Source organism: Sinocyclocheilus grahami, unplaced genomic scaffold, assembly GCF_001515645.1.
Source record: "Sinocyclocheilus grahami isolate Dianchi unplaced genomic scaffold, SAMN03320097.WGS_v1.1 scaffold515.1, whole genome shotgun sequence".
Taxonomy (NCBI): domain Eukaryota; kingdom Metazoa; phylum Chordata; class Actinopteri; order Cypriniformes; family Cyprinidae; genus Sinocyclocheilus; species Sinocyclocheilus grahami.
This window is the reverse complement of record NW_015505694.1, coordinates 630,881-647,076: the sequence shown is the minus strand read 5'-3', so window position 1 is coordinate 647,076 and position 16,196 is coordinate 630,881. Positions and strand designations below refer to the sequence as shown.

The window sequence follows — 16,196 nt, the reverse complement described above, 5'->3', positions numbered from 1 at the left end:
ATATACATACTGTATATATATATATATATATATATATATATATATATATATATAAATTAACAATGTAAAAATATTCCCATCCAGCATATATTCCCATAGCCAGCATTGGGTATTCAAACAGTTATCAAGAAAAAAAACTGCAATAGCAGATAATGATGTAAATAAAAACACACAGAATCAATGTTGCTATAACTAAAACTATGAAAAAAACTGTTTTGGTAAATAACATATACAAAATATATTAATAAATTAAAATATAAATATTAGAAGCAACTTAAATTATATAGAAATGTGGCAACTAAAAGTTTTAATTGGAGTACTAAATATAAAACTAAATAGAATTGACAATAAAATGACTAATAAAACTGACAAAAGCACATAAGATTAGTCAAACTAAAATTTAAATAAACTGAAAATATAATAAAGGTTATTATATTATAATAGCACATAAAAATAGTAAAATAACACCTCACAGAACTGTAACTAAAAACATTGCTGTTAAATCACATGCGTCATCAATGTCATTGCACTAACTAAATATTTACGGACACATTTTTTTAAATAAATAAAAATCAACTAAGACAAAACCATCACATAGAACATATATTCTTTCAACACAGTTCCTTCATCCTAATTAAAATGTATCTATAAAAATGATGGACAGGTTCAAAGGGGGTTATTCGATTTATTTTTCCATAGGGCAAACGTTCTTTCTGCCTCCTAAGACTTCTTATCAAATCAGTTCAGCCTCTAGTACGCAATCAACATTAATGGCAAAACAGAAACAAAGAGACCCTTTCAGACTCAGGCGTAATAGGTGGGGATGGGCTGTCCTTGATTTTATTCAAACTTAGTTTAGTTAAAAGGGGCCCTCTCCAGAGCGAGTGAAAAAGGACATGGTGCACGTGCACCCTCACTGCAGAAAAGCTTTTAAACATGTGCTTATAATGAGCCTGTATGGCCGTGGTAGAGATGAGCTTTGGAACAGGAGTATACTGGGTATACCAATGAAACAAGTGGAGCCCACACACAAATGCCAAGCATATTCATTTGCCTGGGAATACAAATTCTGTGGACTATACAGAAGCGAAGGAGACAAAAGAAGCGAGGAAGGAGAGGCGATCTACTACTCAACTGAACTCCAACAAAAGCCTTGGAGAGACTGTATCGGATATTCAACGTTAATAGAAAGAAACACAAATTAAGAAATAATTTGAAGGAAAGTTGAACTCTCACAAAAACAAGCTTTCTTTGGACATTTTAAGAGCAAGGAGGTAAATCATTACCATACAATATAATGGAAAAGCATCATAATCAAGCTCAATCCCTTTGGTCAGAGTAAGATACCTTTTCTACAAAAAAAACAAACAAGATTTTTTTACTTCTACTTCTAAAAAATTATAAAAAATCAGGTGTTTTTAATAAATGTTTGAAGGCACTGTTAACTGAATCGTTATATATCATATATGCTCAATATTATTATATTGTGTAAATCTGATTTTTTTGCAAAAAAATTTTCAATTTCAACTAATTTTACATCAATATAAATGCTGCATATTGTGTCTGCCATATTTTCTCACTAACAAGACCCTGACTCGTAAACTCGAATTTTCCCACTTGTAATGTATTGGCTTCGTGGTGCCATTCATGTACCTTCAACTCGTAAGTATGACCCTTCAGACAAGACTTGAACATGCCTGCAATTTAAATAAAAATCATATCAGACTGTAAAAATATCCTAGATACTAACAACCAAACTTGTTTTGTGCAAAATAAAAACACTTGTGATGGAAACCAATAGACAAATGTCATCTTTCTTCGCTTTTCTTCGGTTTTGCTCTTTTTTCACATATGCTTTTCAAGACTCTGGTTCCAAAGAGAGTATTTAAGCACAACACACTTTAGCATGACTGCGAGATCCATGCAATTCCACCCGAGAAAGGGCCAAGTCTTTGTCCCATGTGCAAAGAAGCTAAATCATTTCTAAAATACAAGCTTTGTCTATTATTCTTTCACCGACAATACCAGGGATTCTCAGAGAGCAGCTGAACGCTAAGAGCCCTAGCAGACTCCAGTACCTGAGGTCTCAGCGACTCCTCTCTCTCTCTCTCTCTGCCCACAACTCTGAACGTGTCGCCATGTTTCCGTGGAAACAGGCAGTCTTTACTAACTGCTGGGCTGACTTTGTGATTATTGATCTCCTCCTGAGGTCTAGAGAAGCTTTGCAGGTCAAGTCATGTGACCTTAACAGGTAACGGTGGAACAGTCTTCAGGGCCAAACACTGACTGGGTTATCTGTGTGTTGGTTGTGTTTTATTTAAGTACAGGGAGCTGCAGTCTTCCATTCCCTCACAGAGGGTCTCATCAATTCCATGTCGATAAAACGGGGGCATTTTGACACACAAACTATCATCCTTAGCCTGACAATCAAAGCACCAACATCTCTGATCAATCGGACACTGTGGCGGGGCGGCAGGTATGCCTATGCCCCCTTGGGTCACCATCATCATCACAATCAAGCTGCACTGATACAAAACTGCTGAAGCGTATGTGACTCAGCAGCATGTGGACACGCTGACCAGTGAATTTGAGCCCTGTGAGAGCGTGCCGGGGAGATTTCATCCCTGAGGAAGATGTGGCTCAGGCAGGTCGGTCTGCCTCCAAACCACACTGACAGCGTGGAAATAGCAATCTGCCCAGTGAGAGGTCGTCATCTTGGCCCCACTGAACTTAGGTTCCACAATAAAACCCAATAAAGGTGGGATATTGGGAAAGAGAGAAACAGAAACAAGGAGAATGAAAGAGCTGACAGCTTCCCTGCAAGCCCTCACACTCTCCCATCTGTAGGAAGTGCATGCAAAAGTCAGATAAAATGGCAGGAAGTACAGGAAACTCTGAACTGCGAGAAACTTCCAAATGAGAGGACTTGTTTGTGGTGCACGCTGTCAGACAGTTCTTCGATAGAGACAATTCCAGAGTAACCTTCCTGCTCTATCCTAAGTAGTGATGCAACATTCAAAACATACTTCCATGCTCATCAGCATCAAGCATGTTTTATTGCTGACAGTTTATAGAAAAATCACTCGACACAATTCTATGCCAAGCGGCATGAGAACATTGATTGAACGGGCCATTTCCCTACAAATAAATGAGTCTGTTGTGGCAGCTTATTGCTATATTGTAAATAACAACATTTACCTGTGCTACCTTATCTTCAAGCTTCCTCACGTACATCTACGGGCCTTTCTCATAGCTTCGGCAACACAATAAAACAGCATTTTAAATGACAAGTGACACTTGCGAAGGCAATAACGGAGCCCCTCTAAATAAATAAAATAAAACAAATAACAAGCAGCCTCATATGGGCTATGGGACCGCACCACATGAGAAATAGTAGAAGCCAGTCTGCAATTACAGCATTACGGAGCTGTGAAATGAGGAAACACTGCCATCGCCCAGACAGTATATATTTATAAAGATTATTACCGTCATTTTGGAGAAAGTGGGGGGCAAGGGGCGAAAGTAAGTGACAATAACAACATGAGCAGCTATGAACATTTCAGAAACAATAGTAACATGCTGTAATGTGACTGGGACAGAGACATGGTTTGCAAATGGGCTGTGCTGAACGTCCAACTGCAAAATGGAACATATTTATAGGATGGGGGGTGCACTCAATATCTTTTCTGCTGTTCAATCAACATGGTACGTGTGTGTGTGTGTGGGAAAATCTAATTAAGTGATACATTCTCAGAACGCTGTCTGGGGGGGGGAGAATGAACACAATGAAACCCATTTATATACAGAACATTAGAATAAACAGATTAGATCACAGATTATGATTATTTGCCTAAAAACTATTGCTCATCCCTGATGTTACAATATTTAAATGCTAATATCTGTCAGGCAGTGATCCATTTCAAAGAAAAACTGCTTAAACTAACAAAAAAGGTCCTAGTTTATTCTCAGAGAGCACAATTGAGAAATCACTCATTTCTAAATGTGCAATTTACATGCAGAGATTGGGAGAAAAAAAATAGAACTTTTTCAAATTATAGCCTATAAACTTCACTAATGCTGAAAATAAAATAGAAATCGAAAGCCATAGAGATTACTTTTCTAGATATTTTCAAAAACAAAACAAAAAGGAAGAAGAAGAGAGAGAAAGATACAGCAAAGACAGAGAGATTGCACAACAACAAATCAAAAGTGAATAAATAATTTTGTTACTTACCGCAACTTTGCTCCCAGTTATCTGCATGCAGCGGTCAGCGGAGGGTAGTTAATGTGCAAAAAGACACAAACAGCACAATCATTAGTAGGCCAGAATCTCTCCGGTACTATCCTGTTGAAGTATTAGAGCTTATACATAAATGGCTGGCACACTGGCCCTCTCTGCTACGCTGCCTACTCATCTGAGAATTACACACAAATTAACAGGGTGGAGAGAGAGGGTTCAGACGGACACTAAAGACAATGTCTGCCATTTTGATGACTGCTTGGAACATAAAGATCATTATGAATTTATATCCAATTGAGTTTTTAAAAGTGGCTCTCTGGTCAATCATTGGTTTTGCATAATGAGTGCAGAGAAACAAAACAAAAAAACAACATCTGATGAAATGATTGATGCAAAAATGTCATGTTTTAAAGGATATAAAATAATGCCCCATCTCAACAATCTATTGTTTCTAAACCACAAATCATTAGGCTACTTCATGACAATCAAGCGGTTTCTATATTAAGGGAATTTTTTGACAAGCAGTACAAATATCTTCAAATAATCATCCCTCAATAAAATTTTGTAAGAATCTAGTAAATTTTTTACAAAATTAACCCCAACATGGTATTTTATTCATGAGCAGATGGTCTCCTAAAATGCCTCCAAAGGCCAATCAAGTGTCTATCAAGTGTCAAATTATACATCACAGCTCAGAGATTGATGAAGTCAGCATGTTTTTTTTTCTTGACCATGCCATAGTGACAATTACTAGGATGAATATTTAGAAAGGTTTTTTTCTCTCTCTCTCTCTCTCTCTGAGAGCAGAATTGTGTGTACAACTGAAACTGATGTAATAGCAGATTTAACAAACAATTCTCAAATTCTTAGAAACACAAAACCGAATGCATGTCTAAATTTAGTTTCTAAATCTGATCTGTTCTTTTTGTTTTAACATAGCTGTCCTTTGTTTTTGTTTTAAACTCCCACGATTACATTTTTTAAATCAAGGTTTATAATAAAGTCAATTTTAACAGCGTAACCTCTTGATCAATAGAGTGCTACTTTCGAGTCCAATTTTCCATATCCCAAGCAAATATGCTCAAAAGAATCGATAAGGGTTTGGGTCTTGACTCAAAGCAAAAAAGTCATCTGCTTTTGCTTTCACCAGACATGCTGGACAGCTGCCAAATATTGTTAGCACTGTGCCGTGTTTGGCTGGGTTTGATGAATGTTGTATTTTTACTGCAGCTTGATCAAAAGAACAGACATTATCTTGAAACCCCATAAAGAACTGTCAGGGAGGAGCCTGAGGGGAAAAGCTGCTGCTAACATCAATTTACACAAATTTCACAAAACAACACCTCATTGTCACTTTACTGTGGTATTAATGCTGTCAATTCCTGAGGAGCATGGAGAGTGGAAAAAAAAATGAAAACTTAAACCAGATGATGGAAACTGTTGTAAATGCAGAATTAGGCAGTCATGGAATATGCTAATTATGAAGAAGCTCTATTATGAAGTAGCTCCTGTAAACAAACTTCTGAAGAAATGTCATCATATCAAGAGACGGGTATTTATATCCTCGTTCCAGCTCTTCTCATGACCATCAAATGCTCCGTGATACAAATCTACTCATTTAGTCATTTATTTATTAGCTCCTGTAGCCTAGACAGGATCAGATCATCGCTCAAAAACTGTCATAAACGATTACGACAACTTGTGATGTAATTAAGTTTCCATTCCATTTCAAAATCTCTGTAATACCACAGTGTTTACAATGTTCAGGTGACTATCCTGGGTAAGAAATCTTTTCCTTCCCCCTCAAAGACCCTGCCTAGACACATTCTGTTCCTTATATAAATCATTTAATTTAAGAGCGAAACAGTAAAGCAAAGTCAAAGCTTTTCATGACACTGACAGAGCGAGAGGGAAATGACGGTGTTAGTTGTAGGCATGCTTTGGCACTCGTGAGGACAATGACACACCTGTCAGAGACTGAAAAAGAGAGAAAGCATTTCATGAAAAGCTAACGGTCAAGGACATCTGCAGAGCATCAAGGCAACACTGGTTTTCACTGCATGTGGCTTACAGTTATGCTCAGGTTACATACTCCCTGTAAAATTATTTAGCAAATTATATTTAACATTTTAAAAAGGACATGAAAATGAAACTCTTACAAATAAGATAAATACATTTAAATAATAATAAATAGCATTTAATAACATCATATTTACATATTCCACAAAACAAAATAAATACATTATTATTTAAAAGCTACACACCCTGGATTCTTAATATTGTGCGCCACCTCCACAAGCAAAGGCTGATTACACCGATCACAGGAAAAAATACAGCTATTATTTTGTGAAATTATGTCAATATTTATGTCACATCAAACAGCTGCATGCGTGAAGTACTAATTAAAATTAATGCATTTTTTTACTTATTTTTTTAAACAATAACACGTTTCTGTGAGGACTATGTATTTAAATATTTATTTCGTATGTATTTGAGTATTTAAATGCAAAGGCACTTTCCCTTAAAAAGACATTATAGTTTGTGGAGGCAGTCATTTAAAAGTATCCTACTGATACCCTCTGTAAAGTGTGATGAGGGCTCTTAGTTTTGCATGCTGAAGGACTCAAGTGGATGCCTCCAAGAAGAAAATGCTTGTTTCTAAAAAAAAAAACTAAAACAAAAAAACCCAAAAGCCATGCAAAGGACTTAATGATAATGATAAATATGCACTTTATGATGAAAATTACAGGCCTCTCTCATCTTTTTAAGTGGGAGAACTTGCACAATTGGTGGCTGACTAAATACTTTTTTGCCCCACTGTATATAACTTTTTTTGGCAAATAGCTATTCAAAAATGTTCAGTGTGAACAAACTAAAAAGGTGTGATCACATAATATAATGAAAGCATGCACAAATGTGTTGCAAGGAAAGAGGTGTTAGCTGTAAATAATAAAAGGAGCTGTTAACCATGGGAGCTGCAAGTTTCTGTCAAGCAAGCAATAATATCTGAGCTATCAAAGAGGACAGACATCGCTGGTGTGAAACTTCTCTATTCTTCCATCCTTCTTTTATTTCATCACTCTGCCCTCCTGCAAGCCAGGAGCTGTGGGAGTCTGCCGCACACAGACAGGCAAGAAGGCAGGCTGCGACAGGAGTGGATCGGATGGGTTTGTTTTCCCACTAATATTTGCTCTGTAAAGCTGTGTGCTGAAACACAATCTACTGTAGGCACACTCGGGGACATAACAGCAGATTAAGTGGGATGGATGGACTCCGCTCTCCCTTCTTTTATTTAGATGGGTATGGGTTATTAATGCGGAGGTGTGCAGAGGCCGTCTCCGTGCTGTCTACTCTTGGCCCCTTTCACCCCTGCTAAAATTACACCTGCAGTGGCTCAAGCGAAGACCAAAGGCCTCCTCTACCGCCAGACCACCACTTAATTACTCCCACTCGCCAACCAAAGAGAGGACACTGACCCAGTGCAGTCTGAGACAGACAGCACAGGAGTGACTTTCTCTGGACGCGTGTCAGTGTGCGTGTGTAAGCATTAGTCCGTGAAATTCGCAACTCGAAAACACCCTTGGTAGCTACTCGACATACAAAGAAAGTGCATTCGCACAATATTTCCGAGAGTGATCTCTGGGAGGAAAACAGAATATGACGGTTTTATTTACAGTAGTCAAGTGAAAAAACACTTGTAGCAAAAAAGATCCTGCCATCTCATGCTTCTGACAGTCGTGAAATTTTAAAACATAAAAATCAACATGGAATCAAAATCGACCTATTTATTTTCTCAATACATATGCTATAGGTCTTAAAAATAACTAAAATAAACAAAAATGTTGTGATTGTAATCTTTTAGCAAAATAACCAGGGTTTAAATCTAATGTTCATTTTAAACTAATGTCCAAAGTCTAATTTAAACTAATGTCCGATATTTTTCTGTGCTTTCTGAATAATGTTTTTTAGCAATAGAAGGGAACAAAATCACTACCAAAATTTCCCATCTTCATTCAAAAAAAAACAAAACTTTCAGGCCTGGAAAAAAAAATTATAGTATAATTGTATTTGAATGACTATGGGAAGCCTGAATAACATCTCAAATTTAATTCTTAACATCACCAATTTTTCTATCTCTCCCCTCCAACCAGTTTTTATGATGCAAAAAAAATTCAAATGGATAGAGGCAATCCTACTGCTTTTTCTTTTCCATTTCACTCAGAAAAAATGTCACATTACAGAAGTAAATGGATACATATACTGTTTCATATTGATTGCCAATGTTAGTCGCCAGAAAGAGCCATAAATGCTATTTGATCGATAAATATAAAAAATCATAAAAGACAAGGGCACTTTATAAATAATCAGAGAAGACTTTTCCCCACCTAAAATAGCACTGGCTTAAAGTTAAATACATTAAATCTGTCATATTCAACGATATTATAAAAAGAAACAGTAACATAATTTGAAAAGGGCTGAATATTTGCACTACTCCCACAAAATCGGCAGTATGCAGATATGGTATGCAGCTTGGTTAGTAGCTTGAGCTGAATGTTTAAAAGAGGAGGAGGAGATCTCTGGGTGCTAGAGTTGAGCATTACAGGGAAAAGTGTGTTGTGCCTGTGGTAAACATCTCTTATCACATAAAAGCACATCTCTTCCCTAGAATGCAGAGCACACGTTCCAAACCTCCTCCTTGCTTGTCAGAGCGCTTGTGTATAGCTTCCACAGTGACATGCTGCTGGTGAGTGCCTCTGGTGGTGCTGAGGGGGCTACAGGGTGCAGAGAGACAGGAACCCCCTCCTCCTTCCTGCTTTGAGACTACAATACTAATATGTGAATCATATTTCACAATACATGCCAGGCTCGCAGGGCTGACAATGAGCCTGCTGCAGAATTCAATCATCTCTGATTATCATCATTATTAATAATGCTGATTAATTATCATAGCCGGGAGGAAAGCTAATGAAAATGGATGCTGAAGGCCAGCCAGAGGAGCCAGCAGTGGAGTGGGTGAAGGGGATCGTGGGGTTTACATGGAGTCAAACCTCGGCTGGACCTACTTCATAAAGGGAATGAAGAGAATTCACCCCAAAAGCCTTGGATTACCCCGTGAGGCGGTGGCATTCTAGCCTTTATTCATCTGCGATGATGAAAGAGCCGTGTTTCAGCTTACCGAGCAGAGACAGTGATGTGTACCAAATTCTAATGAAAACTTGATCCCCGGCAATATGAAGTGTTTGGAAAGTGCAATACAACAAAAGCAGCCTGATAAGCACCCAGGAAAAAAAATTGTGAGGAGAAAAAAAATACAAAATAAATAAATAAGAATGAATAATAAAAAGGAGGCAGCAATCAAAGATTTGGGGCTTTAGCAAGAGAGGCAGAAAGCAGATCAAGTTAAGCTCATTATTCCATAGTGTCTCATCATGTGGTTCATCCCCACTCTCTCCTCTGTCTGTTTCTCTCTTTCTAAGACCGGCCACCCTGTGTTTTGTGGCGCACTTACAGATTTGGCTGTTGCAGAAATGTACTGGACCACCATCTCCCGTTTAGTGCTAAGGTCCTTCCCTCGAAGGGGGGCTTTACGCTCTTCATTCAGGTTCATGTCCTCCTGTAGAAACAATCAAAAATAAATTTAATATATATTAATAAAATTGTATTAAATATAACAATTTAATTTAAAATATTTCAATATAACAATTTTTTTTTCTTTTTTGGAAATAAACTCTGAAAATTGTTCTCACTGCACATTCATGACCACAGTAAGGACACTGTCCTACAGAGCCAAGGTTAGATAGAGTAATGAATCCTTGATATATGTTTATCAATTCCATGACAAGTCAAGGAGATGTTGAATGCACACAAGAGTCTTTCTCCTGAGATACACCCAAGCTGCATTGCTATGGAGCCATGCTGCCCTCTGGTGAAGAGAAAAAGGACTGTGTGTTTTATGCATTCGAGCCCTGTGAGTGTGTGGGTGTCCGCAAAGAAGAAAACCTTAAATGACAAACAATGACTTGAGGAAAGGGTGAGGGTTGGTGATTTCAAAGCTACTTGCACATCTATTCATCAAGCTTTATTTTTTTTAATTGAAGGTACCACTTAAAAAAAAGCCACTTTTGAAAACTATTACTCTGTGCTTTTGCTACATCTGGCTAACAGCACATTCACTGAATTGGTGATAAAGCGAAGGACATCTTTTCAAAGATGAACATTTCAAGTTTTACATCAAGCCACTGTCTCTCTCCTCTCTCCTCATGTAAAACAAGGCCTTTAATGAATCAGTGTGCCCTGTTGATGTGGAATCTTAATTTGCTCCTTAATCCAGTTCCCGCTCTCCAGTATGATTTACCCATCAGAATTAATTATATCCTCAAAGCTTGGAATTATTAAATCAAAGGCCAGGGCTGGCATAATTGATTCCTTTTATGGAAACAGCCGAATCCACTGAGGCAAAGGTATAAATAAGTGCCTTTTTCCTCTTCAGCTACAGTTTGAGAATGGTTACCTCATACTCCAACTTGAAACTCTATTAATCAGTGGCGAGGAAACTTTGTAAAGTCAACCACACAAACAATAATACTACCAACACAGACCATTAAAAATAAGACAATGCACAAACTTGGTGTTGCATTTGCAACCATGTGAAAACAGGGGGTGCTGCAGCCCCCTCAGCACCCCTACTTCCCGCGTCCCTGATACAATGTGTACGGCAAGCAAGTCTGATCTCTCAAGGGCACAGAGGAGGAGTGCCAGGGAAATGGGAATCAGTAGATCTATCTCTTACTTTAAATTGTTGTGGAGAGTGGCCAAGTTTCCCAGAGGAAAAAAGGCATAATTTTTCATGTTTGATCTTGGTCAATTGGGTTATTTTGCGTTGGGCTTCTGAGGAAATCTCTAAAATAGAAGCAATCCGCTTAGGTTTGTAAGGACAGCCGGAAGAGCACTTATCAAGCAAAGTGCCATACATCAAAATAACCCAAATGTACTTTTGAGAGTCCAGCAGCGTTTACAAAGCCAAAAGTTGAAGGAGAAGCTATTTCTCCGTCCATCTGGAAGACAACAGGATTGTCACAATTATGCTGCCATTTATATTTAAGTGCATCTAGCGCATTTACTAAATAACTGAAGTACATGCAACAGAAGGCAAAAGTCCCCAAAACAGCTAGAAGAATGGAGAAATGGCATCTGAGTGTGCTGCCCAAATGCTCCCCAAATACAGTTTGGAGAGGGAGGATGAAGAGCAGTTGGGGGCGTGATTGCAACTGCAGGGGTAACGGTCTGACCTTATCAATCCCAGAGTCCTTCTCCAGACTAGGCGCATCTCTCTCCATCTGAATGTTAATGGTGCTGGAGGAATAGCTGTGGTTGACTGAATGATGATGCAAACCGGAGGAGCTGGCATGTCACATCCTGCCAGTGCTGGTTCTCAGCACGAGAGGCGCGTTAAGAACCCTCACCCGTGTCTTAACACGCCGTCACTCAGCTCATGAAAGGATTTACTGCTGTGCATTTTTATCAGGCATTGAGTCCAGCTGCGCACATGCACACACAATGGCAAGGACAGCGACACTGGCTCTCTCTCTTCATGCACGCATTAAGTCGAGAATATCATATGCTTAGTGCCACGGCCACTAACCCCCTTCATCAAAGTGCCTGGGCTTTCATTTGTCAAAGAGCTCCTGTGTTTACCAGAGACCTTTGATGACTGACCACATTAGTGCACCCTTATTTTTCTTGCACAGAGCCATGCGCTGCACTGCAATCTCAGAGATCTGCCCACCAGCATTAAAGTGTGTTTGGGGACGGCTCATTTATTTGCATTTGGTCAATACTTCAAGTTTGTATATTGAAGAACAACTTCAAATTTAGCCTTAACACTGATGATGTGAATCGATTCCTATGTGCACCATGAGCATGCAGGAGGGAAACGCAAGTATGAAAGATCTCCCACAGCTTCACATATTAGGCTGAATGTGGTTTTGCTTGCAGCTCATGACTCTTTTCTATATGGAGACCAACTGACTAGCTGATCTATAATCTCAATGTCAATGGCGGCTGGAAGACCAAAGCGTTTTTCCTTCAATTGCTTCATTATGATTATTATGCTTTCAATACAAAAAAAAAGCCAATTCTGCTCCGTGCAACATGTTTCAGGCCTGTAAACCTGCCTGGCTTGTCAAGCAGCAAATTGAAGTCCAGGTTTAATGTTCTGCTATCTTGAGAACAAAAACAGCAATTGAGAGGTTATGTGAGTGACAAGCAGTTACTAATGCAACAAGAAAATATGGAGGGCCAAGAGTCTCTGGCGGTTGTAAGATTAGTGCAAACATTTGAAACAAATGAACAAATCAAACTGATTATAGCCCACCATGTCAGAGAATGCGAGGTGATTGATTACAGAAATCGTGCTGTATGACTCAGTTCTACATATGACCAGGCAACGCGGTCACTAGCACAATACTTTCGAAAACAGTGGAAAATGTACATTTTAAAGCTTTAAAGAAAGACATGCTATCTGCCTGCTTTAAAGAAAGACACACTATCTGCCTAAATACAATAACATTAATAGAAACTAAGCGTGAAGGCAAAATTAGATACCAGGAGATGCTGTTTGGCTATGTGTTCTACGGTCACATTATAAAAATAAATAAATAAATAAAAATTGTACTTGCTCTGCAATAGTGGTCGACCGATATATCAGCCGATATTTGGCATTTTTTAAATATCGGCATTAGGGCTGTTGCGATTCGTCGATTCTATTCAACTATTCGATTTTAAAAAATCATCGACTTCATATTGCCTGCGTCGACTAACCGCCAAAATACCGGAAGTGCCGCATTTCACGGACGAGAATCCATAAAACATTATTAGACTGTTTTCCAAGGCTGCATGATATATTAAGACGGTTTAAAAATCATAATTAAGCATAACTGTGAATTCACAAACGCTATGATTTAATTAAATCGGCCGATAAGTTTTCCTGTTTAGCCGATGCGTTCAAGGCGGGACTTTTATTTTGACAACGCTGAGAGTGGCAGCACCTGAGCACACAGTGCTCACATTCTCCCTCTTGTTCGCTGTCGTCGTTAACAGTTCTGTCTAAAGGCCCTTTCACACGGTACGCAGCAGTCGCGAGTGTCTAGTTCATTCACAATGGGAGACATGCGGAAAGCGGCAAAACGCGGGCGGTTTCGCGGGCGGCGCGGAGGCGGTGCTCGTGCACCCAAAATCCTGCCGCTTCCACGGGCACGGCGCTTCGCGTCGGTTTCAACCAATCAGTGAACATTTAACCGAACTGCCCATTGAAAAAATAGAGGAGAAGATTGTTTTAAGTGTAGATTTCCCAGAACTGTATGACCCATCTAAAATCTCATACAGAGACATAAATGAAATTATAATTCATTCAATCGTAACCTCACAGGTATGCTCTTTAGGCAAATCATCAAAAACAACTTCAATTATGCCAAAGGGGGGAAAAAAGGTTAATAATGACAACAATTAATGGCAGAATGACACAAACACAAATTTCCGTTATGTTTTAACGCGACCACCGCCACTGCACAAAACGCTTCCACTACAAGAGAAAGCGGCAGCCGTGCGGCGATTCCACCGCTTGCCGCGTCCCGTGTGAAAGGGCCTTTAGTCGGATCCAGTTGTGAGATCTTGTGCATTTGTATCCTGCATGATCGCGTGTTCTCTGCGTGACGGTCGATCCGTTTGAATGGAATGCTGACAGGAGGAGAGTTCAGCTTCACTGGAGACTAGCGATCGACAAACTTTAAACTCGTGACTGATTTCAAATTATGCTGCGCTTTATGCATTTGCCCACTGCCATATTAATGTCATTTTCACTATGTGCTGTATGTAAAATGAGTGTTACCTTAGCTTTATTTGAAAAAATATGATTCCCAATGCACACAAACTTCCCAGAATACTGAGTGCCCTGTTGGTTACAGGGTTTACTTCCTTTTTTTATTATATTTTTAATTAAATATTTTTTTATTTGTGAAAATACTTTGTCATCTAAAGTACAAGTATGTTTATTTAACACATTTATTTTTTAATCCATTTTCAAATTATTTTTAAATTTCTTAAATATTAATTTAAATAAATAAAATTATATCGGCTTTATATCGGCCACCCTGCTTTCCAAGATATCGGCATCGGCTGTCAAAAAAAAAAAACAATATCGGTCGACCACTACTCTGCAACCCCAAGAAACGGATTCCCTCTAGATCATAATACATGAAGGCAAAATATATAAATACCATGTTTGATATCAAAGATATTTGGTCCCAAGAAACACAAGAACCAACAATGTTTGATGTCCAACCTGATGTAACGTGTAGAAATGCCCAATCTTTGTGTTATATATGTCATAGCTACAGCACAAGTTATTTTTTTTTTTTTGAATGATGACCTAAATTGTCTATTTGTCACCTGCTTCAAAAAATAATTTAGCACACAAGTCAAATGGACAACATTTTTTGATATATGTACACCTCTCTCAATTTCTTGTTTTCTCATTCACAAAGAAAGAATAACAGCATAAGCTAGCATTCAAAAGTTTTAGTTAATATGATTTTTTTTAAGACATTAAAACCTGTTACAATATATATATATATATAGTAGATTTCCCAGAACTGTATGACCCATCTAAAATCTCATACAGAGACATAAATGAAATTATAATTCATTCAATCGTAACCTCACAGGTATGCTCTTTAGGCAAATCATCAAAAACAACTTCAATTATGCCAAAGGGGGGAAAAAAGGTTAATAATGACAACAATTAATGGCAGAATGACACAAACACAAATTTCCGTTATGTTTTAACGCGACCACCGCCACTGCACAAAACGCTTCCACTACAAGAGAAAGCGGCAGCCGTGCGGCGATTCCACCGCTTGCCGCGTCCCGTGTGAAAGGGCCTTTAGTCGGATCCAGTTGTGAGATCTTGTGCATTTGTATCCTGCATGATCGCGTGTTCTCTGCGTGACGGTCGATCCGTTTGAATGGAATGCTGACAGGAGGAGAGTTCAGCTTCACTGGAGACTAGCGATCGACAAACTTTAAACTCGTGACTGATTTCAAATTATGCTGCGCTTTATGCATTTGCCCACTGCCATATTAATGTCATTTTCACTATGTGCTGTAAAAGTGTGACAAACATGCAAAAAAATAAGAAATCAGGAAGGGGGCCAACACTTTTTCACACCTCTGTGTGTGTGTGTGTGTATATATATATATATATATATATATATATATATACTGTATACACACACACACATACTGTGTTTTTTTAGTAAACATCTTTGAAATTACCCTAAATTCATTCAAATTAATTGTATGCACTATTTTGGCATGATTTCCAAAGTGTTTTGTAATCCTGTGTAAAATTGCAAAGCATTTGTATTTATATTTCCATCATAATATAAAAACAAACTTTGTCCGATCATGGTTCCATTTATCACAGCAAGTCTTCCAGGTCCTGAAGCAGCAAAACAGCCCCAGACCATCACACTACCACCACCATATTTTACTGTTGGTATGATGTTCTTTTTCTGAAATGCAGTGTTACTTTTACGCCAGACGTAATGGGACACACACCTTCCAAAAAGTTCAACTTTTGTCTCGTCAGTCCACAGAGTATTTTCCCAAAAGTCTTGGGGATCATCAAGATGTTTTCTAGCAAAACTGAGATGAGCTTTTATGTTCTTTTTGCTCAGCAGCGGTTTTTGTCTTTGAACTCTGCCATGCAGACCATTTTTGCCCAGTCTCTTTCTTATGGTGGAGTCATGAACACTGACCTTAACTGAGGCAAGTGAGGCCTGCAGTTCTTTGGATGTTGTTGTGGGGTCTTTTGTGACCGCTTGGATGAGTCGTCGCTCTGCTCTTGGGGTAATTTTGGTCGGCCGGCCACTCCTGGGAAGGTTCTCCACTGTTCCAT

At 38.6% G+C, this 16,196-nt stretch overlaps 1 protein-coding gene across 1 annotated transcript in view; it reads right to left on the bottom strand.

Moving 5' to 3' along the window:
• The window catches only part of LOC107554827 (protein diaphanous homolog 2-like), a 187,513-nt gene that overhangs the window by 139,592 nt on the left and 31,725 nt on the right, over positions 1 to 16,196 (bottom strand). Inside the window, exons 5-6 of the mRNA XM_016237458.1 lie at positions 9,750 to 9,854; positions 4,235 to 4,255 (exon numbers count right to left, since the gene is read on the bottom strand). Coding sequence (XP_016092944.1) covers positions 4,235 to 4,255; positions 9,750 to 9,854 — 126 coding nt within the window. The remainder of the gene's footprint in view (positions 1 to 4,234; positions 4,256 to 9,749; positions 9,855 to 16,196) is intronic.